The following is a 25,154-nucleotide window of genomic DNA, read 5'->3' as shown; positions in this document are numbered from 1 at the left end:
GTGATATGTTGAGCTTTTAGAAGTCTTACAAATGTGTTCTGGTCTGGACATACTGTACCCTGCCCAGGGGGTTTGATGGAAATCCCAAAGAAGACCCTATTGTAGTAATCCATCAAGGTGATGATGAAGGCATGGTGAGGGTCAGTCAAAGTTGAGAGATGGTTTGATGAGAAACGGGATATGAGCCTAGAATTAAATTGTGGAATCCAGAACCACACCAACCACAAAAAAGAAGGTGCAAACCTCTGGGAATGGAGAGATGGACAACCATCAGTATGAATGAGTTTTACACTCATCTTCTGCAGCAAGGCTTTGGGGCCATAACCAATAATTCTGTTTTATTAGGTTGGCTTACAACTAGGTTTAAATTTTTGTTTAGAACAGCTGATCAGGGATTGTGTGTGTGTGTGTGTGTGACTGGAACTTGCGTCTGATTGTACTCGTGCCATTACAAAAAGAAAGGTGAATGTTTTCATTTTAATGGCACAAAAAGTGTGCATTACACACTCCCACGTTACAGTTTACTACACACATTGCAGCCCTGTTTACAGTTAAAATCTCTTTTTTTAATCTTCTCGTCATTGTGCCAAAGATTGTTAAGTTTCAGAAAGATAATACAATCATTTTAAGAGGATCTTGGGAGAGTTTCTTCACAGAAACTCTAAACCAAAAACACTTGGAGCAGATGGGGTCCTGCTTGCCCTCTGTAGGTCTCATTATAAGCTGACCACACAGAGGGAGACCTTTTTCTTGTGAGCTTGTTTCTATTGTGTGGCTTTTAGCTGCAGTGCCTTTCTCTGCATGCTGCTGCTTTAGTCTGTACAGCTGCACTGCAGAGGCTTTCTAGTCTGAAGAAGCAGAGCTCAGACAGAATGCATCTTGTTCCATCTGTGCAGATCATAAGGTTACTATGACATGAGCCCTTTGTGTATAGGAATGATGGATGGTGGTAAAGTTAGTAGTTTTCCTGCTGAAGTAGATATGGATTGCTTTTCCATATCAAATGCCAGACTGATGTTTTGCTTTGCATGGAGCTCCTTTCTTTCTCATCTCCCACATCAGCTGTTTTTCTTTCCTCACGACTCTGTCCACCCTCCCCTTCCTTCCCATCCCTCTCTCTGTAAAACCTCAGCTTCTTTCCTAGCTTTCACCCTCCTGTCTTCCTTCTCCTTTCCTTTCTTCCTCCCACCTCCCCTCCCACTCTCTACTCCTAAGAGTGGCGACACGGCGACTGCCTGCGTCAGCCGGCCGTTGCCAGCCAGTGAAGGCTGCTACTGGAGGTTTCCGTATCCTGCAGAGAGCCAAATGTTTGTGTGTAAGCCTGTGAGTGTACGCAGATGGGCGAGCAAGTGAGTCAGGGAAGGCTGCCTCTCATCTCGCCGCTGTCATCACCCTCCTTCGCTCTCCCTCCTCTCCTCTCCGTCTCTGCTGCCATGGAGCTCCAGCAGGCTGAATCACAACGGCATCTGCAAAAAGGGCTGAGGTAATCCTGTGTGTTTGCTATACAAGACATATTTCTGTATTTCTGTGCACCCGTCCGCATGCGAGCCTGACAAAGCACATATGTGTGTGTGCGTGTGGAAAGATACACTGACATGCATAGGGCTCCACTGCCTATCAAAGCATTTAACCTGAATCTAAGGAGCTTTCAGCACATATCATATGCATGTGTGAATAGATTATACTCAGATTTAGTATGTAGGAATGTATGTGCTTCATTGATGGCTTAGTTCCTGCTTCCTTCCAAGGTACTCACACAGATCACATGACCTACACAGCAAGCAACAGCCCCCCCACCCTTACTGTATTACTGTGCACATCATCCAAGCAGGACTGTGAGTGTTTTGTAGTGTTGACAGTGAGCTTGCAGATCAAAACTAGACAGACAGTGAATTATTGAAGAATGAGAGCCATGTCAGTGTGAAGGGCTTTGATTTGGTCTTCTCTTTTTAAAGACGTTATCCTCTATTTCTTCAGGCCTTGTATGTCTGCAGTAACCATCAATCAAAACCTGTCACCTTACATAGCTCCAGTAGACTTCAGCCATTTGATACAAAACCATCAAAACTGATATTGTAGAATTGGACACTCATTAGAAATACCTTGTTGTTCAGCACATTCCTCCTTTTTTTATTTCACAATGCAACCCTACTACGATCAGTTAGATGAACAAGTGAATTTGTAACTTTTACTTATTTAGATCTAGAGGACTGAACTTGGGCACCCCTGATCTAACTCAAATTTATCTCCACGGGTATATTTTGTGATTCAGGTAGAGTGCACATTTAAACTTTCCTATACTGTAAATTGTCAAACCTTTTCTTGTCTAAGCAGATAGATCCATGTGTGTCTGTCGTGCTTGGGCCAGTATGGAGAGTGTGTGGCTAAGGACGTGGACATCGGGCTCTGCTGTCGTGTTCTTTAACACGTTGGCGTTGTCCTGGACAGGTAAAACACATGCTAACGCTAGCCAGATACACGTATGTGATACATGATTTGTTTGCTTAATGATCTTATTGTGTTATTGGTCGTTTTCTACTTTACCAAAGATGGTAAAGACCCTACAGCTCTACAACGCCATCACAGTAGACATAGACAGCAGGTGATAACATACAGTAACTATGCCTCTGACTTGTTTTGATAGCACAATGACATCTTTTACGTACATTCCTGGAGCCTCTGTTATTGAGTGATGTCCTGGAGCTGAGAAACCAAACTTCAAAACCTTTTCCTCCGTTCCGAAATATCATTTTACAGCAGTATTTCTTTACAGCACCTCATCACACTCTGGCTACTGGATGTCAACCAACTGGTCATTTTGAACTTTGATCCTGGTTGATTTAGCAAAGAAACTTAAGAGGACATTATTGGAGGAAGCAATGAAAACAGAGAGAGAAAGGGGCAGAGCAAGCAATAGGATGAGGAGAGAGCTCAGAGAAGAGACAGGATGCAAGATACCTGTTGTAAGGGGGCACATCAGTAATTAAATCTGGTAAAGTTTACAAGCGTGGCTTTAAAAGGTTTTTCAAATCACCCTTTTCCCACTAAAATTTAAAGAAATATTGTTTTTGGTTTCAAATGCTCTTGAGAAGTGTTAAGTTTAAGTATGAAGTTAAATTTATTTCAACATACTGTATAATGATATGGCTAAAACCCATTATATGCCTCAGCTAACTTCTAAGTTAAAACTAAGGAGCACTCAGTTTGCTGCCGCATGTAGTACTTAGTATACCATCAAAAAGTTTATGCTTGCTGAGCGCCTAATACTTCTTAAACTAAGTGGGTTTAATAACCAATCACAGGAGACGAGGCTTTATGAGGTAACTCTAAGAAATAGGAGATAAAACAGAGTTTTTATACAGACAGTATCAAGTGGTGCTGCAGAAACTTAAAGTACAAGTAAACCTATTTCTTTTTCAAACATTAATGTATATCTGGATATCTCAATCGGTAGTTCGAATCCCACACGGGTGAAGCGTTCTGGCAGTGGTAGCCTTGTGGTTACAGAGATGGGCTTGGGTTTGGAGAACCTCGGTTCAAGTCCCTGGTCTGGCAACTAAGGTAAAATCACTGTGGGTCCCTGAACAAGGCTCTGGTCCCCCAGCTGGTCCCCCAGACAGCCCATTACTCCTAGCAACAAGGATGGGTTAAATACAGAGAAATAATTTCCCAACTGGAATTAATAAATAAATAAATTATATTTACTTCTCTGAGTGGATTACCCAGTTAACATTATGACCCTAAAAAAAGCCCCTTTAAATACAGGAAACATGGGTTAGATGAAGTTTCAGATATACCTTCATCTGATTTGCCGCATCAGATCAGTGCTGTTCTTGTCTCTACAGGTGCAATCGAGCCCGCCCTTAAAATTGATGGATGGCACCAGGCGGCTGTGACCCTGCAGGAGAACATGACACACAGGTTCAACTGCCAGGCAGATGGCTGGGATCCTCACACCCCTCCTTTACTGACCTGGTACCTGAACGGGGAGCAGCAGAGAGAGCCGTCACCAAATCGTGGCCGTCTGGTGATGACATCACAAAAAGATGACATCATGAGACCAGGGACCAATCACAATAGCACCTTCTCTCTGCGGGCTAGAAAGTGGGACAGGGAGCTGGTGTGTGTCGCATCAAACCCCAGGACAGGAGAGAGCTACAACGCCACGGTTACACTCAATGTCCAGTGTGAGTCTTTGTGAAATATGCCAGGGATTGTAAACCACCTCTTTTAAGGTTAATAGGGTGAATGAAACTGCTCCTCTCCTCTGTGTCCCAGTCCAGCCAGAGATCCTCAGGGTAAAAGCCTACTACAGTGAAACCTCAGACCCAGGTCTTTCACTGGTCCTCTTCGCCTTGGTACGGTCCAACCCGCCTGCTACCATCACCTTTGTCGACCAGTCAGGCCAGCTTGTGGCCAACACTACTGATTTCCTCATCCTGGATTCACGCAGCTACCCCTGGCTGACCAATCACACGCTGAGGGTCACACTGAGTAGCCTATCAGGGAACATCTCACTAAATGCCAGTAACAGTGTGGGAACGGTGCAAAACAACCTCACACTGGCAGGTTAGTGATCAAAACCACAATATTCAAGCTAAATTTGGCATAAAAATTTAAATAAAAAGCAAAGAACAAGAGATTTAGTGTAAAATTAGTTTAAAATTTAAAAAAATTATTCAGTGAAAGCAACAGAAAGATTCTGCACCTTTTAAAGTCCATCTCAAACTCTTAATAAATTAGTGTTTTTAGTTTGTTGTCACAAACAAACCAGTCAAAAGCTAATTTTAGACATTTGCCAAGACTAAAATTAGGTTTTGAACCACAAAGGAACGATTATTTGTCTTATTCTCTTCAGAGTTCCTGCAGTCTCGTGTGGAGGTGCCCATGCTGGGAATAGTGACTGGGGGATCCATGGCCTTCATGGCCCTCCTCATCCTCAGTCTGATAGTTCTTTGCCTCATGCAAAAAAACAAGGGCAAGTCCATCGGTGAGACCAGTGTGTGCAACTATGACAGAATCGTAGATTATATTTCAGCAGACTTATACACTCTGTTGTATTATGTTGCAGACGAGCCGGTGGAGATTCTGATGACTAAGAAAAGGTAAAAAAACAACCCACTTGCATCTTTTTATAATAGAGACCAAGAAGATGAATAGAAATCCAGCAACTTTTGAACTTACAAAACTGTTTACAATAATAAACGCATTGATTTAGCTATAAGATAATCATTTTTCTTTTAGTTGCAGAGTGATCAAGACATAAAATACATGTTTTAGAGCAACTTCAAACAAATGTTTCTTGTTTTCAACTTTAAAAGGAAGAAATTGACAATTTGATAAAATGCATCCGTATTTTGTTTTACTGAGAGCATATGTCAATCAGATGAGTATAAGTCCTGGTATAACTCACAACTGACAAGTGGAAAGGTTAGATACTTGATAGTGTGTACCCCACCCACCAGTCAGGCTAGAACCCTTCATTACTTATTCATTACAGTCTTTTGCGTCTCAATAGCCATGACTTTGTATCACTTAGAGAGAAAAGATAATAATTTTCCATCTTTCTCAAAGCTGTATCATTTGGTTTAGCTCATGAAACAACTGTAGGATCTGATTTATATTTGGACTTCCTCTGCCCCATACATAGATCTCTTTGAACTAATTTGGATTTATCTAAACTTTCAATGTAATTTTTGCACCTTATCTCAATGAAGCTGTCAAATGACCGCATATTAGATCTGATCATTCTATCTTTGCGGGTAAGCTATGAACATTTAATACTGCTGCAACCAAACCTTGAGTTAAAAACGTTACTCTTGATTCTTGTTTTCTGGCCAGTTAAATTCAACTCAGCATTTTTTCTTTTTCATAAAATCCTTAAAAGAATAGTTGCAATTCTTTTACTCTGAAATGGTTTGTTTCAGGAGTTTCAGTCCACATTAAGAGTAAATTATAGCACAGAGACAGCTCTGTGAGGAGTTATCAAACAATAGACTCATGTTATATTAAACTTAGCACCAAAAAGTAAGCAAATTTGTGTTTGGTTGATTATTCTTTAATAATAATTGGCATTGTATAATACATTATTGGAAAGCCTGATGAGTCACCTTTACAACAAAGTGTAACTTGTAAGGATCATGCATTTATGGAATTAGCAACACAGCTAAACATGTGGGTAGTACTTCTAAAAAATGTGCCAGAATCTCCTGCCATATTTACGGTTTGTTTTCACTCTTGTTTTGAGATTCAAGAGTTGTCAGATGTGTGTCAGTCACAGATGTTTGACTGACATCTAATTGGCACATAATTGATAGACAGATATACCGGAATGAGATTCTGTAGCCAGTTGTGATCTCATATCTCCAGAATCTGGGACATAACTCCATCCTATAGGGCAGGGTGACCAAAGTTGGTCCTTGAGGGCCGCTGTCCTGCAGGTTTTCAATGTTTCCTGCTTCAACACACTTGACTCAAATTAAATAGAACCTACAGCCTGTTAAGTTTTGCACGATGACTTATTAATTTGAGTCAGGTGGTTTTGGAGCAGGGCGACATTGAAAACCTGCAGGATTGTGGCCCCCGAGGACCAGAGCTGGACACCCGTGCTATAGGGTACAAGACTTCCCCACAGAGCCAGGATCATCACTGACCATTACAGTGTGTTCATATAGGTGGAGAGCGGGGTGGGGGAGGGGGGCCGACGGTGCCCTGGTTCCCGGGGTGTGTGGCTGGAACATTAGGGTGTGTGCTGGCCTATGCTGGGTGGTTGTCTGGGGGGGCCTGGTCCTCCTTACTGACCATTACAGTGTGTTCATATACAGACCTCCTGGGCATGGCGCAGGCCCTCTGCCTTTGGGGGGTGGGGGGGCAGCCTCTGGTCTCCTGGGGCACTGCGCTCTTCGCTTGGGCCGCCCTGGATGGCCGGTCCCAGGCGGGGCCGGGGGCTGCCAATCTTGGCCCACTGGGACCTGTACCCCAAGACTGCAGGGGGCTCTTGCTGTGGCCCTCCTCTGCCGCCCTTCAGGTGGGGCTGGAGTCGTTTTCGGGGTGGGGTAGCTTGGATTGGTGCTCTGGGGCTGCTGCTGGGGGCCCAGGTCTCTGGGCTGCCCTGGTCTGCCTCTGGCCTCCGTGGGGGCGTGGTTGCATTTGCACTGATCACTCCTTATTCCTCAAGCTCTGCATGCTGACACAGTCACTGAGTTGTCCAGTGGGTTTATATACTAAGAGATAATTTCTCTTTTTTTCCCCCTGTGAGTTAGTATCTGGTCGCTGTTGTGCTACTTTCATGATATGTCTTTTTGATGTGGTTATTATTTAAGAACTCTTAATGACTAGCAGCTCTGTTTTTTTCTGTAAAAGTTGTAGGAAACTTTCTGGTGTGTTTATGTACAGGTGTTTGTTGTCTGGTGATGGTGTGGATTGAAGGGTCGTTGCCTTCTGTCTGTGATGTTTTTGTGTCCTTTCTTCTTTCCCTTTTGCTTCTTTTTAAATTTTCCATCTTTTTCTGTCCCCTCCTGTCAGGTCCAGCAAGATTACATAGATTCCTTGATTCAAAGTAAATAAATAAATAAATGAATCAGATTATCAAGAGGAGCCTTACCCATAGGCCTCCCCTTGGCAGAGCAAATTTGTTCAGCACGATATTGCAGCCAGATTATCATTTTGCTTGCTATGATGCTGGACAGGACAGGTTTAAAAAAAAAAAAAAGATAGACAGATATACAGGAATGAGATTCTGTAGCCAGTTGTGATCTCATATCGCCAGAATCTGGGACATAACTCCGTCCAATAGGGGACAAGACTTCCCCATAGAGCCAGGATCATCACTGACCATTACAGTGTGTTCATATACAGATCTCAACCCAGTTACACACTTGTGGGATAGCTTTGTTATGCTGTACATGATTATCACAACCATGCTTTGACCTTCAACATTAGGTTGAGGAATAGGATACCATCCCCCAGCTAAATGGACCGGTCTGGTGACCAGTATGAGAAAGAGGTAGCAAGCTGTTGTGGCTGCATGGATCGGTAGCGAGGTTCCTGATAATGTCAAATGAATAAAGTGTAAAAAAGATATATTATTTGTCTTTTTTTTCTTTCTGGTAACTCTGGAAGAGAGTAATCATCCAACCCGCCACTCAAAACAAAAGGGAACATCAACAGGAGAATATTGCAGGCACATTATTTGTGGGCACTGCCTTCACACTTAGCTATGTTGCTCATCCTACAGAAGCATGATCCTTTCAATTTATACCTCATTTTAAAGGGGTATAGTCAAGCTTTTCAACAATGTATAATACAACTCCAACTAGTTTAATTAAAGGGGAGAAATAATTAACCAAACACAAATTTACTTACTTTTTGTGCTAAGTTTAGATGCATTTTATAATTCACACTTCACATGTAATCACAATTAAATAGATAATTCTTGACTGGTAAAGTCTCATTTTTCATCTAGATTCCAGGTTTTTTTATACTAAGGTTGTGATTTTGAAATTCCACAGAGGTCAATGCTCGGATCAATAATTTTCTCTTAATGTATGCTCCCCCTTGGCAAAGTTGTTGGAAAACACAACATGAATTTCCATTGTTTTTCAGATGATACCCAGCTATATAACAAGCATGCCTCTAAGATATGAGGAACTAAACAAACCTTATTTTAGGTCATGCTGTACTGAGACAATAGAAATGTTATTGGATTTGGCCCTAAACTCTTAAGTTATACTCAATTTAATCATGTTGTTACTCTGGAAAACATCACCTCAGCTTCCAGGAATCCTGGAGAGATTCTCAGAGGTATTTTTCTTTGCTATAGATCAGTCTAGAAACACGTTCTTTAACCTATGCAGCATTGTGAACATTAGCACATCACACACTCTGTGAACACTCAGCTGTTCTGTAATATGCTAATAAGCATCCAAATGTTACATTATGCACAACCAAATCCTCTAAATTGTGGAGAACAGCAGCTGCTTCAATAGTTGAAAATAATTCACTGCACAGCAGATTTTGGTTTGTGTCTCTTTGTATTATTACATTTCCATCCTGCTGACAATGTTTCTGCATTTGGGCACACCCTTATTGTTGCGTCTCATCTCATAATTCTCACCATTAGCAGACTGGAAGAAAACAATGATGGAAGCATTTTTCTGCTCTTATGAAAACTTTATGTCCATCTTAAAGATCAATAGCATCTCTGGTCTAAGTTTGATTCTCTCCATATTACTCATACAGTGAGTCAGCAAATCTGAAGCCAGAGAAAGCAGACAAGTCCCACATCCCCAGAGAAAATATGTCTCTGCCTTCCAACATGCAGCTCAACGACCTCAGCACTTTGAGAAAAGGTAAGAGTTCCCCAAGTTTACAAAGGCAAACAATCATGTGTGTGTGCACAAATAAAACATTGAAAGACATGAACTCATGAACACACCGTGGGTTGACTGAGATACAAAAAAAAAAACAGTCTAGCAGACATAGTTTTTTTAAAAAATAAATAACAGGCTTAAAATCCCAGATTTAGAAAATAAATACAGAAGCATCTGTACCACGTTTGGGTTGGAAGTGCCAACGTGAAGATGGAAGATTCCACTAAAGGTGGTTGAAATGACAGATTAAGACTGTGACCTTCCAGATCCAGACTGATAAACTGGTGAATCCTCACCAGCCAGATATTCTGGTGGAAGCTACGGAGGAAGGCCGCATTGATGGATGTCGTGATCATAATTACAGCAACATCAAGGAGGAGTAATGTGAGAAGCTGGAAAAGTACCAAGGGCTGAAGGAGGAAATTGAAAAGGTGTGGGGTGTGAAGGCAGGAGTGGTGCAGTGGTAATTGGAGCACAGTGACATCCAAACTGAGAGGCTCCATTGTATTTTTACACTCACCAGCCACTTTATCAGGTCCACATTTCCAGCACCGGGTTGGACCCCGTTTTGCATTCAGAACCTTCTTAATTCTCAGTGACATCGATCCAACAAGGTGTTTTGCTCCATATTGACATGATGGCATCGGTTGCTGCAGATTTGTCGGCTGCACATCCCAAAGCTGCTCTGGTGGATTGAGATCTGGTGACTGTGGAGGCCGTTGGAGTCCAGTGAACTCACTGCCATGTTCAAGAAACCAGTTGGAGATGAAGTAGGATTGAAACATGTTTTTATGATGTTTCCACCAAATTCTGAGCCTGCCATCAGAGGCGGAGCTGAAATAGTGACTCATCAGATTAGGTTTTTCTGTCTTCTATTGTCCAGTGTTGGTGAGTGTGTGTGAATTGTAGCCTCAGTTTCCAGTTGTTAGCTGACAAGAGGCACCTGGTGTGGTCTTCTGCTGCTGTAGCCCATCTGCTTCAAGGTTGGATGTGTTGTGTACTATTCTGCATATCTTGGTGGGGACCCATGCTTATTTAACTTCCTGTTGCCTTTCCATCATCTCCAACCAGTCTGCCCAGTGTCCCATGACCTGTGACATCAACAAGAGATTTTGGTCCAGAAAACTGCTGCTCACTGGATATTTTCTCTTCTTCAGACCATTCTCTGTAAACCCTGGAGATGGTTGTGTGAGAAAATCCCAGTAGAGCAGCAGTTTCTGAAATATTCAGACCAACCACCATGTTATGTTCAAAATCACTTAAATCTCTTTCCTCCTGATTCTGATGCTCAGTTTTAAGCTTCAGTAAGTCGTGACCATGTCTACATGACTGAATGCATTACGTTGCTGCTGTGTGATTGGCTGATGAGCTATTTGTGTTAAGTAACTGAACAGGTGGACCTAATAATGTGTACAGTGAGTGTTTCTAGGATCTTCAGTAATGTAAAAATTAGAAATCAGGAAAATCAGCTGTCTGAATTTCATTGTGCCTGTAATTACTACTAAATTACAAAGGTAATCCTAATGAAGCAAACACAATGCAGTGACATAGGTTGTAGATGTAATTGAGAAAGGATCCATTGACTTTCAAGTCTACAACAATTTTCACTGTTAAACAGTTTCCATTTCCACCGCTGGTGACCACTTAGCTTTAACACACAAATCATATTTCCCCAAAACTATTCCCCAGGAGATAAATCTTTACGTCTCTTTGCTTTTGTTTCTGTCCTCCATCTTTCCTTTATCCCTTCTGGTAGCCCGAGAGGCTGCCCAGCAAAACAGCGTGGGAAAAGAAAACAAAGAAGAAGAGGAGGAAGATCTGTCTTTAGCCTACGCAGCAAGAGGTCAGGGATACACATGCTGATCCTTTTATATTTTTTCATGCTTTATGTTTAAGTTTCAGGGCAGAGGAACAGCAGTGATTATTAATGTTTTTTGTATTTCTTTTCCCTCTTTCCCCTGATGGTTTGCAGGTTTTGCCAGATATCCGATGGTGGGCTACATCTACAAGGTGAACAGCACAAGCAGCGAGGAGATCTGGCTCTGACTGACCTCAGAATAACACACACACACAATACTGAACGTGCATGCGTAACTACGTCTAACAATGCAGCTGTCTAAGAGGAAACCCAGAACAACTGCCACTCATCCATTCAGCCAACCATCAGTCACCTTCCAGCTGGAACCAGGGTCCACAAACCCACCTTTATTTTGGAGATCTTATCCTGTTTCTGGACACATGAAACAAAACAGTCGATGTTAATGTCATGAAGTGAATTAAGTGCTCAGGTGTTTGCACTGCTGACTTGTTCTCTCAACAATGCAAAGTATAACATGTTATTTCCTGTAACCACATGCTTTAAATGATGTCCCCCTTGTTGCATTAACAGAATGCATTTATTGTTCTATGCTAACACCAGAATGTTACATTTTGACCAGTAATATCTGCATAAGATGGTGCATAATTATAGGATATATAATTGTTTATGGACATGTAACATGTCATGTACTGTATATTTGTATGCATATGTATATGTGTATAAAAGAGGCGTGTAATAAAGAAAATATTGAGGATGCTGTGCTTTTATCAACACTCACCAGGGGGCGCATCGCTCTCATGTGAGGCAAGAAATCTGGTTTTTAACGTCATGCTGAGAAAGAGTGAATGTTGTGTGGTGCTGCTGAGGAAGAGGAATTGTTTATTTTTCTTTTCCAGAAGCAGGTGCAGGAGAGAAGCAGTGTGTATTTGGCTTCTGGTGTGTGTTTGTGACAGGTGCTGGCTCTGGGTCACAGGTTGTTGTGGCTTTTCTTCTAACAGGAAGCAGAATTGTGGTGTGGGAGCATCTCTTTGCTCTCTGTGTTTCTCTCAGCTACTGCTTCTGGGTTGAACAGGGAATGGGAGTCTGTTGTAGGGGGGGAAATGTTTACACCATAAGGGGAAATTAAAATATTCATCCAAACACACATATGGTTGCGATCCTTCTTTTGTTTTAGCAGATGGAACTGCTCATTATTAGCGTGTGTTTCCCAGAACAACTGTACAGCAAACAGCAGCTGGTTTTAACAGACTAATCAATCATTTCAGCTTAAGCTGAAACTTTCTTTCTCTACTCAGGCATGATTTTTTCTCAGGGACTGATGCTCAGATCTTTATGGGAAATTACAAAAACATGGGATTGAAAAAAGGGTTCCAGTCACCTTCAACTTTGAGTCAGCAAGTGTGGAAACAGAGAATTCCTTGACAATTTTGCCAAAAAATGGTTCTTTTCAATAAAGTTTCGATAAAGGACTAAAGGTATTGATGGCACAGTGTGGAAATATTGGCAAAAATGCATTTAAATATGTTAAAATTAAAGATAAAATCAAATGAAATCAACAAATACTGGTGAGATAGAAAACAAACCAATCACACTAACTTCCTTGTCTTTCTCAAACATGAACACACACTCGCACAAACACACAATGTGAAACACTTTGACTGCAGGCGGAGACTATATGCGTTCACAGCCGGCACGCAGCAGCGCTTCAGTTCAAGGTCTGTACTTTTATTGAGAATTGACAGAGAAAATATATCTTTTCTTATTCAGCCCACACTTTGTGTGTGTGTGTGTGTGTGTGTGTGTGTTTTTGTCAAAACCCAGAAATATATTATTTTATTCTTTCTTGATTTTTTCTTTTTTGTTTCTAAAATCAGCTAAACCTCCTGTCAGACTCTAATATTCAATAGAAAAAACAATGATCTTGCTGTACCAGTGTTCTCTGGGAACCGTGGAAATGTTGTGCTGTCAGGAACGTCGTGGATCTGCAGAGAAAAGCAGAATAAAATGGTTGACGTGAAGCAGAAAATGGCATCCTTCCGGTTTGCTGTTGTTTGCTCACAGTTGCTTCCAGTGAACTGAAGTGTGTCCTTCTGTTATCACAGACCAGAGAAGACTTCATTCACAATGAAATATCAGCTCCTGCTGCTTTGGACTCTTGCAGGTAGGACACTCTCATTAAGTAATGATGTTTAAAGTATAAAATGGCTTTATAGCAGTTGTGGGCCTGGTTGTCACGTCCTTATTTATAATCAAGTATTTTAATACTGGTACTCATTCTGTAAAGTTAGTTCATCTTCTCCCTTACTTACATGTTTTTTCATGGATTACAGATTTACAAATTTTCTGTAAAACACTTCAAGTTCTCTCCACATCTCTGCTTAAAATTATGAGTAATTTTAGAATGATATAAACAATATCTGGTCTGCATACTGTCAACTATTGAGCATCAATAATGTGTATATGCTACATCGTCCTCTCTGGCTTGTCTTCATCCTGAGCCCCCTTCACACAGCAGACCACCCCCGTAGTCCAGGAACGTCACCTGTAAATTACTTTAAATATTAAAACTCTTTGCTTCCCTCCCTAAAAGATCCTTCAGACACCTTCATATCTAAACATCCACCTGTGCTCGTCGCCAAATCCTCCTCTTTCTTTTTACCTCCACCTCTGCATGTTTGACCCTCAGGGGGTCTTGAGCCTCTCACCCACTCACCTTTTCCAAACAACCACACGGCTGACTTCCTCCCTTCCTCCAAATATTTTCTAAAAACAAAAAATCTGTTTGATTTATTTAAAAGACTATATCCAATATTAATCAATATGTTTATGCTTTTGTCTTTAGGTTTATTTTTACTTCTATTTATTTCTAGACATTGTTTTATGCTTTGACCATCTTTTTGTAAGGTTTTTATACACTTGATGCAATACATTATCATTATCATTGTCATTATCATTATTGTTCTTATCATTTATGTTATTAAATTTTGTCGTGTTTTCATTTCTCCTGCAGCATTTGTCAGCTGTGACCCTGGTAAGAACACCGTCCTAACTCTGAAATGTAGCAGTAAATACTTCATATCATATTATGCATTGCACTTTATGAGAAGCACGCCTATTATTTATATGTGGCACAGATTTAACATTTTCAGCCAAATGTTTCTTTTTCTTTCACAGGTGTCAATGAAATAACACCAGTTGATATGCCAGATGGAATTAAACTGTCTTGTGGGTCTGACAATGTTATTTCTAAAAATGGTACAGGCTTAAAATATGTTGAATTACAATACAAAGATGAGAACACAGGAGAATATAAATGTGAAGGCACTGACTCAAAAATCTTCGTGAAATTTCGAAGTAAGTTCCTCAGAAAAATTCTTGACTTATTGGCTACGTTTTATTTCATTTTTCTCTTGGATGACAAAGTTTCAGCTGAAGACAACCAAATTTATCTTTGTGTTTATTTCCAGCATGCGACAACTGCATAGAGTTGGACACGGCTTCGATAGCTGGTATTGTTGTAGGAGACGTGGTGGCTACTGTGGCCGTTGGAGTGGCTGTCTATCTCATCGCTTCTAAAGGCCAACCCAGCACGGACAACACCGCCAAGAAAAGTAAACACCACTTTTATAACTTTCCATCCATCCATTTGTCTGTCCATCCATCCTTCCATCCATCTATCCAGCCATCTGTCCATCCGCCGATCCATCCATCCATCCTTCCATCCATCTATCCATGACCTCACGTCAGTGTTTCTCCCCTCAAACGATGATGTGTGATGATGTCCATCTCAAGTTAGAACCCCCTTCCTCCTTTAGTTGTGGTTTGTCCTTATGTGTATTTAGTCAGTGAGCAACAGATTAAAAAAAAAAACAAAAAAACAATGTATAGCTATAATATATATATACATACATTAATATAAAACTACTACTATATATTGTGCAACTATAGGTTGTGATGCAGCTAATGTCAAACAATCACAGAAATCAATCAGTAAAGAATTCTAACCGACAATTTTGTAATAACTTCAGTCGGCTCCAGAAAACAGTGATATTTTGGCACAACATGTACATTTGTTAAAAAAAAGACACAATTCCTGCTTCAAAGTCTGTTTTTTGTATCAGTAAACTGGCCAATGCCAGTAAAATGAACTTTTTAAAATAATCATATTAACTAATAATTACAGTTTTACATGATTAGACATTTACAGTTTTATCTGGCTGACCGCTGTTGTATGTATTAAAATTTCCAATTAACAGGTCATAAATGTCAGCATTGTTCAATATCGAAACACACAGAGAAGGAATTTCACATATATATGCGTGGATTATATGGCAGAATGTGACGTATAATCTAGATTTAACAGGAGTAATGTCAGGTACATCACGGTTTTAAATGAATTGTTTACATTTCAATTCATTGTTTGGACAACTTGAAACTTAAACAAGATTTGAACTAATTTAAATGTAATTAACAAGACTTCAGTTATCAGTTTAAAAGTATTTACACAAGTGACTGAATTAAGTTATACTCATAATTCAGTTCATTTGATCATGTTAATGTCAAAGCCTTGTAGAAATCAAGAAGTCCTTCTTATTTCTCTTTTGATCATTTGAAGTTCAGCAAACTGAAACAGACATATTCAGCTTTACAACAGCGGATTTTAGGGTCGAGAAGTGAGTTTGTTCTTAGATCATTAAATGTGAGCTGCACGGATGCAACTCACGATCAATTATTTGCAGGAATACTTGAGCGTGATGGTCACAACTATCATCAATATCATCTGTTTCACCACATGAAGAAAGAATTAGGTGCCTCTCAGTAATTTAAAAGTTGGACAACTTTAATTGTACAATCTGTAATAATATTGCATTGATCATAGTCCTGATCAGATTATATGATGTCTTTTAAATCATTATTATAATGGTCTAAACTTCTGTCCTCAGGGTCGGACCGACAGCCTCTGGTACCTAATGAAGGGCCTACCAGAACCGGCAACGATCATTACCAGGTAAGCTCAGTTAGAAACATCATGCTTACACATGAACTGATCACTTGTCTCATTGTTCTCCTCATCATCCCATTCCCACTTCAGCCTCTGAGACCCAGACAAGGCCTGGGGAGAGATGAATATGATGTACTCAAAAAATAGAGGAGCCCCCCCCCCCCCCCCCCCCCCCCCCCCCCTCTGGAAATACTGGAATCTGACTGGAAGAAACGTCTGTTACCTGCGTCCACATCTGATCGTGTGAAGCTCATTCCTGATGTTATTTGCTCTGTATAATATTGTCTGAACTGAAAGATTTTTATCATTTATTAGAATGAAAAACAAGAAAACTTTAACTCAGTTTCTGCTCTTGTAGTTTAGGTTGTGCTTTAATCATGATTTTTTTTTTATTAAACAAACTAAAACCTCAGTCATGATTTAAAATGAAAAAGATTGGTAATGAGAAAACTGCAATGTTTTGTAATTCGTCTTTAAAGTTAGATGGATGCTGGAGATGGCTTCACATTTAACTCCAGGATACTTTAGTTTGCAGAATAAGATGAAGTCAGCACCCCTCCTCCACCGTGCTTGACAGTTTTTCTACTCAGCTTTCAACTGGCAACCCTTTGAAATAATCCACACTTGTTCAGTCTTTTTCTAATTTCACTGCCATGATCTTTAACATTTAATGTGCTAATTGAGGCATGTAGAGTCTGAGATGTAGCTCCTGCTTTTTTAAGTTTCTCCGAACATCACACAGTCTGACTTTGGACTGAGCTTATTGAGACGTCCACTCCTCAAATAATAGGAAATCTGTTTTGAATGTTTTCCATTTGGGAATGATGTAGAATATGTGGAAATGGCTGTATAAACCTTCTAAGATTGATGGGCAGCAACAAAAAAACCTTCTTTAAGATAATTGCTGATGTCTTTCCTCCTGCAGGTTTCCGCTTGCATAGAGGTGATCATACTTACTGATGCTCAATTAATTTAGTGAATTTGATTAGAGGCACCTGGTGCTTATACTTTCTTCATACTTTCTTCAGTTTTATTGGAAATAATACGTGTTAACTTTTTTTTTTTACCTGTCCTCTCCTGCGTCGTGGCAGCATAATGATGGTCAGGCTGCCAAGATGGGCCTTTTGAATATGGGGCTCCCCTTAAATCTTAAATGTTATTTTTTATTATAGATGTTTTGACTTAAAAAAAAAAAAAAAATTGACACTTTTATTGATAAGCGCCGGATTGGACCATAGTAACAACAAAAGGAAGAAGGTGGACAGGTGGAAAGAGAAAACATAGTAAAAAAGACACCAAAGCAAGATTAATTAGTTTTTCCAAACATGGTTTCTGGATTTTTGACTCAGTTTGGTTCAATAGATAATTACTTAGCGTAATATGTGTTGGTGTTTATCTGAGATGGTGCAAACCCAATTTTAAGACCTGCTGGACCAGATTAGTATATATTTTAAAAGGGGGTAGAATTGTTTTTCATACGACTGTAAATAAGGATGGGGATTTTTCAATGGAAGTATATTTTTCTGTAAGAATTTTTCTCTCTTGATTAGCACAAAAGTAGAAATAAAGTATCATTTATGTGTTACAGAGTGCATTCATACAACTTACTGTACTTTTAGCTTCAATAAAGAATCTTAATATTGTCTGCACCATTGGCTGCTGTTGTCATTACTACAGGGGAAATCTGTCAGTGGTATGATGGAAGTATGCAACAATAAAGAAATAATATGTAAGTAAATGTAGAGAATTACTCAATAACTATGAAAAATAGCAGAGAAAAGACGTTAAAACAGTAACAAAGACGAGAGGCAGTTTTCTTGTGAAACAGGGGAAAAGAAAAGATCAAACAAGGGAGCTTAAGACAGCTCAGCTGAGAAACGCAACCCTGATCAACCCACACACTCTCACACACTCACACACACACAAACGTCTACATCTGCACACGGATGTTCGCTCGCATAGGCAGATGAGCAGATGTAGGTCTGTGTGTTGGAGCGGTTTGACTTAACACAGTCAGACAGAAAACCAACCCCCAACACCCCAACCCTTTCACCTCGCTGCATCTCCCTCACAAACAAACACACAGCAGATGCAAACGTAGGTAGCTGAGTACCAAATCTGGGGGTGTTTCCACAAAATACTACACCTCTGAAGTGCTTAAAGCACATTTAATGAATCAATCATTAATAATCTGCAAGAAGAAGATGAGTTACGTCATCTTTGCTGCTTTCATTTCCATCAGCACAGCTGTGTTCAGTCACTGCTGGGAAAAATGGTAAAAACAAGAAATGACACAACATTTCCACTGCAAATCTAACAGTGTGAAAATTACGTAGATGCACATGCAAATCTTTATAAATTTATGAGCTGTTTCCAGCAGTGTCTTTTACACAAAAAGATGGCGAATGTGGAGGACACACTGGTGGTAAATGAGTGCACCGGGGGGGTTGGTGATGCTGAAACGACCTGTGGGTTTGAGGCTTCTTCGTGTATCACATACAGTTTACATCTGCTAAACCATTTCAGTGTTGTTTCCAACCATGTACAAAGAAAACTCGAGAGCAGGGCTGATTGTGGTTTATTTCATTAATGACAATTACAAGAAGAAAAATCCGTGAAATGAGAAAGCAGAAAGCCAGATAGACAAAAAGCAACTGATTTCATCAGCAAGAATTATAATAGCACAGAAACAGGAGAAATATCTGGTTTAAAAAGTACTTAAGCAATCGTTTTATATGATGTTGATTGTAAATTAAACATTATAGCTCTTTATTAAAAGATAAGAAAACTTTAAACACTCTTTAGATATACACAAGGTACAATAAATCCCCTAAAATCTTTAGTTCTGCTAACATAAATTCTACATTTAACCAATGCTGTCACATGTTTAAGGATCTTTTTAAGCAAACAACACATGTAAATACAATTTACTTTTATGCTTTGTAAAACAACATAATTATTAACAAGACTTTGATTATCAGAAAAACATAAAATCATCTCAGAAGTTAACACCATCCAATACTTGCTCTGCTTTTAGCGTGCAGCATCGTTAGCTTCATAGCATAGTTGCCTCAGTCATATTGTAGCTATCTTTGTCAAAACTTACTCTCCTGATATTGCTGATTGATTGTGCATCATTGCCCATAAAACCTTAAAATATGACTTAGACCAGGGATAAGCAATCTTTAAGCTCCAAAGAGCCGTTTTTGCCCTCAGCCAATTCAAATGAAACACGTTTAAAGCTGCAAATGTTACATAATCTATTTAAAAAGACAACTTATCATTTCTGATGGATGCAGTTTCTGCTATAGGAAATTTGTGGTAATTTCTGAAGAATCACAATTTTATTTCTATTTTTTAGGTTTTAAAATGAAGAAAAACAAAACTTTTCATTTTCTTCTTTGAGATGTAGATTTTTAAAACTATGTAAAAAAAATAGTTTCCAAACTTATGACAAGAAAAATAAATCTATGGTCATTTTCGTGTCATTACGTTGTGGAAATCCAATGCAATTTTTCCATAAAAAACTGAAAAACTGCTAAATCATCTTGAGTCTATATTTAAAAACATCAGTTTATTCTTCGTGATTGTTTAGCCATTGTTATTAAGAGCCACTGTGGATGGTCCAAAGAGCCTCTTGCAGCTCCAGAGCCGCAGGTTGGAGACCCCTGACTGAGGCAGCAATGCTATGAGGCTAACATAAAATGACATGGGAATTACTTAAATCGTGCACAAGAAAAATGCAAAATATTCCTGAAGTGGCATGCCAGTCATATTGGATGCTGAAATATCACACAACTATAAGAAAGTAAATAAACCAGGATTATAAGGGCAAACTTTATGGCGGACAGCTGTGGATTGCATTAAACACTAAACTGGATTATAAGTGCAATAATAATAATAAAAAAACACATCTCTATGTCTAATGATCAGTATTATGTAGATAGTTTGTTAATTCCTCCTGGTTACATTTAGTTTTTGATTAACTTAAGTCCTGTCCTCACATTACCGCTCTCCTTCAACAGGAATGGATGCCATGTTTTAGTTTTTTTGTTCGTCTTTTATTGCAGGCTGGTTTCAGTGCAGTCACCAGAATGTTAAAAGGCTGTGTTTGTCCACAGCAAAAAATAGTTCACTAAAACTGTAAAGCACCTTTCTGAGCTCTAAAACCACCAGATGCTTCGTCTGGCTTTAAAAACAGAAGGACTCTTAAAGTTTGAATTACACGATGTTGCAAATACAATATTGCACAAATGTAAAGACTTCAAAAACATACAAGTAGATAGTTTGAAACCCGTCCATACAAATACCATCTAAACATTTTATAGTTTGTATTCAGTTGTCGCTAGTTAGTTACAGTTGGGTCAGAAGAACAGGCAGTTAACCATTAAGATTAATTAACGCACTTAACAGCACAATATGAGTGTAAAACGTGGCTAACTGAAAAATCTGATCCTTTACTGTATGTTGGGAAATGCACGTATTACATGTGCGGTTAGGCTGCCAGTATACGTAAGCTTATACGTCTGAAATTAAACAAGCTTTTTTTAGTTATTTGTTATAAAACAGGAAAACTGTCAAAGATCAGACGAAGATCTGCATCATATAAATTTTTTAACAATTCTAATTCTATTTGTGCGTTTATTTTTTTTCATTAATATAAGTGTGTGGATGCACAATGAGCTACTTCTGGGTGTAAAGAAGCAACTCGGGTTAATAACAGATTTAGGACCAATCAACAGGAAGACTAAACCAATTTCAGAACCAGTTGTCAATAAGTTCTGCTTTACCTGACCAAGCAGTATTTTCTTTGAGATAAAGTGAAAATTACAAATGAAATCCTGTTTGCAGTGACTTTAGATGATGCGTCTTTATCCCATCCTGTTCACCACAGTGGAGTAAGTGTCAGCTGCTCGAGTGTGAGGGTTCAGAGACTGAGAAAGCAAAACCAAAAGACTCCATGTTAAAATCCTGGTCTCATTAAGTATGACAACTGGATATTACACTAATATCAAACTTGTGTGGTTCATGCTAACATGATAAGCAACAGACAATGAAGCTATCTTCTACACACACAATGTAATGGTAACAATGAACCTGGTAAGTACTGACTAATGTATACAATTAAAAAATCCTGTTGCTAGTTTGAGTAAAAAGAAAAATGCATACAATTAGCTAAATAACTGACTAAAAAAGAGGATTGATTCTTAGTTATTTAGACTTTTATTCAATTAGAGAGAGCATGAACCCCAAATAATTCATGTTTTCACACATTTTCTTAGTTTAATTTGTAGTAAAAATCCATTCATGCATTTAAGGAAGCAACAGATTAACAAAACCTTAGTGGGAGAATTTTTCAAAGGGAGGGTTGAAAAATTGTGTAATAACTGCTTTGTTACAAAACCAGTGAAAAAGGCTGAATCTTTTAGAGACAATGATGGGGCGAAGTCCTACAGTTTAAAGGTAAAAGTAACTTTAAACAACGGATTCATAGATACGTCAGTCAGTAACATCAACATCGGCCAATATTCAGCATGTTGACTGCTGGCGGTGCTAATAATGACCAGGTGTCCCTAAAGCTGATCATATTTATTCACATTTTGTTCAGTGGGATAAAAAACATAGTTGGGAAAAGTCATTAAGTTTGTAATAGTCTTACAGGCTGAAAGTCTTTTTAAAACTGTCTTTTTTCATATAAAAAGTTTATTATGTTAATACAATATATATAATTTGTTTTGTCTATTTTATATTAACATTTTATTGTTAATATGTAAAAAAAAAAAAAGTTTAAAAACATTGTGCATCAAACTTCGACTAACTGATTATTTCTAATATCAGATTTTCTGAGTCTGTGCCTCCCAAACTGAAATCTGTAAAAAATATTCCTCAAAGAAGGACAAGAACAGTTTGTATATTAACTGCAAAACACAGCCAAATAATTTAGAATTCCAGTATCCAAATAGTGCGAGGCGGGACATCTGGACGTTGGACACCTGTGATCTCAGACTGCATCGTCATTAATCAATAAGCGATAAAAACACAGGGGTACATAAAGCTGCATCATCAAATGTCTCTAAAGATTTGACTGAGAAAACACGGAACCTTATTCTAACTTTGTTCAAATGTTTTGTTAACTTCTTTGAGATTGACCCCATCGTGAAGGGATCATCACACTATGCAAACATATTGAAGTCAGAAATCTTTTTCTTCCTTTTTTCTCAGACATGAATGTCATGTGCTTCTAATCAGAGGAATAGAACAGCTTTTAGGACAGCTGAGGTAAAACCTCGCTGGTTCAAACTCGGTTCATCTGTGTCCAGTTCATTTACCATCTAGACCAGGGATCTCCTACCCCAGTCCTTGTGAACAGCTGTCCTGCAGGTTTTGAATTTTCCCCTGATACAACACACCTGACTCAAATCACTGGGTCAAGCTTATACAGATCCTTTCGTTTGAATGAGGTGTGTTGTAGTAGGAAACATCTAAAACCTGCAGGCCAGTAGCTAATGAGTCGGAGATGTTGTAGTTACTGCTGCTTATTTTAAATCCAAGTTGAAAACAACTTTGACAGTACATACCTCGTAGTCACGAGATGGGACAGTTGGTGGAGGTCGGTGTCCTGATGGAAGAGGTGCTACATGATGGGGACAGAACGAGCGTGATCAAACATTTATCCAGACTAAAAGGTGTGTAAGAACATCAGACAAAGAGACAGAAGTTATTAAGACTGAGGCTGACATGCAGGTCTTACGTTTGGGGGAGTGAGAGCGTTTATCTGAGCTTGTCTTCTTGCTGCACTTGTAGATCATCATCATCACAACTGCTGTCCCGACCACATCCACGATGATGACCCCCATGAAGACAGTTGCATCCAGTTCGAAGCAGTTTTCACATGCTGGAGGGAAACGTTCAACAAGTGTGAGCTCAGTGACTAACACACAAGAGACAAAGAAAAAAATGTTTTTACTTACCCTTTCCTTTCACGTAGAAACGATATTTAATAGTTTTAGCATTATCATCGTATTCACAGTAGCCTTTTAATGGCTGTGTATACTCAGTTCTAATTGTGTTCTCAGTTTGGACCTCCATCTTCTCAATGTCATTCCAGGTCGCTTTGCCTGGACAGGTCAGTATGACGTTTTTTCTCCAGAACTCCACTTTTCCTTTAAACACATAGACAGATATGAAGTTATTTCATTAGGCCTGTTTGAATGAATAACTCCACACAGACTCCTTCATTACTTCTGAGAGACAATAGGAACAAGCTGAGCTGAGGTTAAACCCTGTATGCTTTAACTCTTTTTATTCACATAGTTTTATCTTAGTATTACTTTAAACTAAATCACTATCATTTTTTGTTTATATAAAAATACATTTTTCATCAACAATTTATAAAAAAGATAAACATTAATAAAATGTGGCGACACAGCAGCAAAGAACAAAGTGTTTATAAAATGTAGCAGCAGTAGCAGACACGAAACGTCCGTACAGGAAACAGACAAAACGCCATAAAAATGTCATTAAATATGTTGAATAACAGAATATATATTTTCTACAGAGAAAAGAAAAGCAGTAAAACTTATTTTAGATTTACTACATAAAGCAGAAATAATGCAGCTCTATTTCATCTTTACCTTCAACACTGTTACCATTTTCATCAGTTTTCACGGTGGAAGCGAACATGAAGAGGACGACGAGCACAGCCTGGACTTCCATTTCTTAACACAAACTTCTTGTTTCTTTTTACAGTTTGGATCCAATTTGTAAATTTTCTTCTAGAAGATCTTAATTCATCAAGCTGCTTAATGAGAGAAAGACTGAAAGTCGACCTGGTGCTTCTCCTTCTGACTCTGTCTCACTAACGCACACACACACACACACACACACACACACACACACACACACACACACACACACACACACACACACACACACACACACACACACACACATGCACTGAACCCCACAGGAAGTGCTTTTTTTCTCTCTTTTTTTAAGCTGAATTCACAGTTGAACCTCAAGCAAAGTCAAACTAAAGTGTAGTAAGTAAAAGATGCCTGTTTACTTCTTGACTGACAAAAACAGCCACAGCACAGACAAATATTTTATCATACCGTACTTCAGCACGGAAACTCACCAAACTACACATAAATCTACTTTTTGTGCAATAATGTTTGTGTGCAACATGCTATCGTTGCGTGATTATAGGAGCGACTGCATTTTGATGAAATAATAAAGTAGCAGTGTTACAATAAAACTGGTTTCAGTAGTTTTATATGAATAATTTACTTTGAGGGTCCAGTCCAGTCTGAATCGATAACTAATTACTACACAACATGCAGCTCACCCTGATGTGACAGATTCTCACCACTGTGGGAAAAACACATTGGTTCTGACATGATGCAACTTCTGTGAAAGTTTGTTACTAACTACCCTGTTAAAATCCATTTTATGCACTTTTTATTTATCAATGTGATAAATTAAGCAGTAATTTGTGATCATTATGGTTTAAATACTATTGATGCAACAATTGGATAGTAAGATTGTGAAAAAATCCTCTGGATGAGGAGTCTGTTTAACTATAGTCATCAAAAAAGAAACTGTCCTCATTCAGCTCTGAGGTTTTTATAACAGGACATAACAAAGAAACCATCTGGTTTTCTGCAGGACTTGTAAACAGATAAATACAAACTCAGATGAAGAACAATACATGGCCTTTTACACCATGTTAGTATTTATTTAACAAAAATCAAGTCAAACTGCAGAAGCAGTGAGCGAAAAGCAAAGTGCATCATTCAGCAACTTTAAAGCTAAATTCAGCAATAATTTGAAGTCATTATTTTCTGTGTGACATGTGGAAGAAGTCTGGTTCTTCTTTACTGTTTTGCTGCAGTTCATTGAGGTTTACCAGCATTCATTTCACCAGTTTGCTATCTGGACTTTGGATCATTGCAACACCTTG

General features: G+C 39.0%; 3 protein-coding genes across 3 annotated transcripts; 2 read left to right on the top strand and 1 right to left on the bottom strand.

Annotated features, from left to right (window-relative positions):
• The first annotated feature begins 856 nt into the window (after positions 1-856).
• Positions 857-12,285, top strand: LOC121646726 (transmembrane protein 25). Its single transcript, XM_041995894.1, has 9 exons — positions 857-1,483; positions 2,335-2,448; positions 3,846-4,187; positions 4,279-4,569; positions 4,859-4,990; positions 5,072-5,105; positions 9,241-9,350; positions 11,128-11,214; positions 11,344-12,285. The coding sequence occupies exons 2-9, from the start codon at positions 2,343-2,345 to the stop codon at positions 11,415-11,417; spliced, it is 1,176 nt and encodes a 391-aa protein (XP_041851828.1). The 5' UTR covers positions 857-1,483; positions 2,335-2,342; the 3' UTR covers positions 11,418-12,285.
• A 527-nt stretch (positions 12,286-12,812) lies between these two features.
• Positions 12,813-17,419, top strand: LOC121645380 (T-cell surface glycoprotein CD3 gamma chain-like). The gene is made up of 7 exons (XM_041993802.1): positions 12,813-12,905; positions 13,293-13,351; positions 14,201-14,221; positions 14,365-14,544; positions 14,658-14,801; positions 16,134-16,198; positions 16,283-17,419. Exons 2-7 carry the CDS (start codon positions 13,315-13,317, stop codon positions 16,337-16,339), a joined length of 504 nt encoding a protein of 167 aa, XP_041849736.1. The 5' UTR covers positions 12,813-12,905; positions 13,293-13,314; the 3' UTR covers positions 16,340-17,419.
• Positions 17,420-18,754: 1,335 nt separating this feature from the next.
• On the bottom strand, positions 18,755-24,049 carry LOC121645379 (T-cell surface glycoprotein CD3 epsilon chain-like). The gene is made up of 5 exons (XM_041993801.1): positions 23,827-24,049; positions 23,164-23,355; positions 22,944-23,087; positions 22,771-22,826; positions 18,755-21,126 (listed from the first exon to the last, which is right to left on the bottom strand). The coding sequence occupies exons 1-5, from the start codon at positions 23,906-23,908 to the stop codon at positions 21,064-21,066; spliced, it is 537 nt and encodes a 178-aa protein (XP_041849735.1). The 5' UTR covers positions 23,909-24,049; the 3' UTR covers positions 18,755-21,063.
• Between the last annotated feature and the right edge of the window lie 1,105 nt (positions 24,050-25,154).

The sequence above is a fragment of the Melanotaenia boesemani genome, chromosome 9 (genome assembly GCF_017639745.1).
Source record: "Melanotaenia boesemani isolate fMelBoe1 chromosome 9, fMelBoe1.pri, whole genome shotgun sequence".
Lineage (NCBI taxonomy): Eukaryota > Metazoa > Chordata > Actinopteri > Atheriniformes > Melanotaeniidae > Melanotaenia > Melanotaenia boesemani.
The sequence above is the reverse complement of the archived record's forward strand: the minus strand, read 5'-3'. Positions and strand labels throughout refer to the sequence as shown.

Excerpts from the sequence above, each read along its gene's own strand:
- LOC121646726 (XM_041995894.1), top strand. The coding sequence starts at position 2,343 with ATGTGTGTCTGTCGTGCTTGGGCCAGTATGGAGAGTGTGTGGCTAAGG. Across the intron at positions 4,188-4,278 it reads GGTTACACTCAATGTCCAGT|TCCAGCCAGAGATCCTCAGG; the intron begins GTGAGTCTTTGT and ends TCTGTGTCCCAG. Across the intron at positions 9,351-11,127 it reads CCTCAGCACTTTGAGAAAAG|CCCGAGAGGCTGCCCAGCAA; the intron begins GTAAGAGTTCCC and ends CCCTTCTGGTAG.
- LOC121645380 (XM_041993802.1), top strand. The coding sequence starts at position 13,315 with ATGAAATATCAGCTCCTGCTGCTTTGGACTCTTGCAG. Across the intron at positions 13,352-14,200 it reads GCTGCTTTGGACTCTTGCAG|CATTTGTCAGCTGTGACCCT; the intron begins GTAGGACACTCT and ends TTTCTCCTGCAG. Across the intron at positions 14,222-14,364 it reads ATTTGTCAGCTGTGACCCTG|GTGTCAATGAAATAACACCA; the intron begins GTAAGAACACCG and ends TTTCTTTCACAG.
- LOC121645379 (XM_041993801.1), bottom strand. The coding sequence starts at position 23,908 with ATGGAAGTCCAGGCTGTGCTCGTCGTCCTCTTCATGTTCGCTTCCACC. Across the intron at positions 23,356-23,826 it reads AAATGGTAACAGTGTTGAAG|GAAAAGTGGAGTTCTGGAGA; the intron begins GTAAAGATGAAA and ends ATGTGTTTAAAG. Across the intron at positions 21,127-22,770 it reads TCCCATCTCGTGACTACGAG|TCTCTGAACCCTCACACTCG; the intron begins GTATGTACTGTC and ends TTGCTTTCTCAG.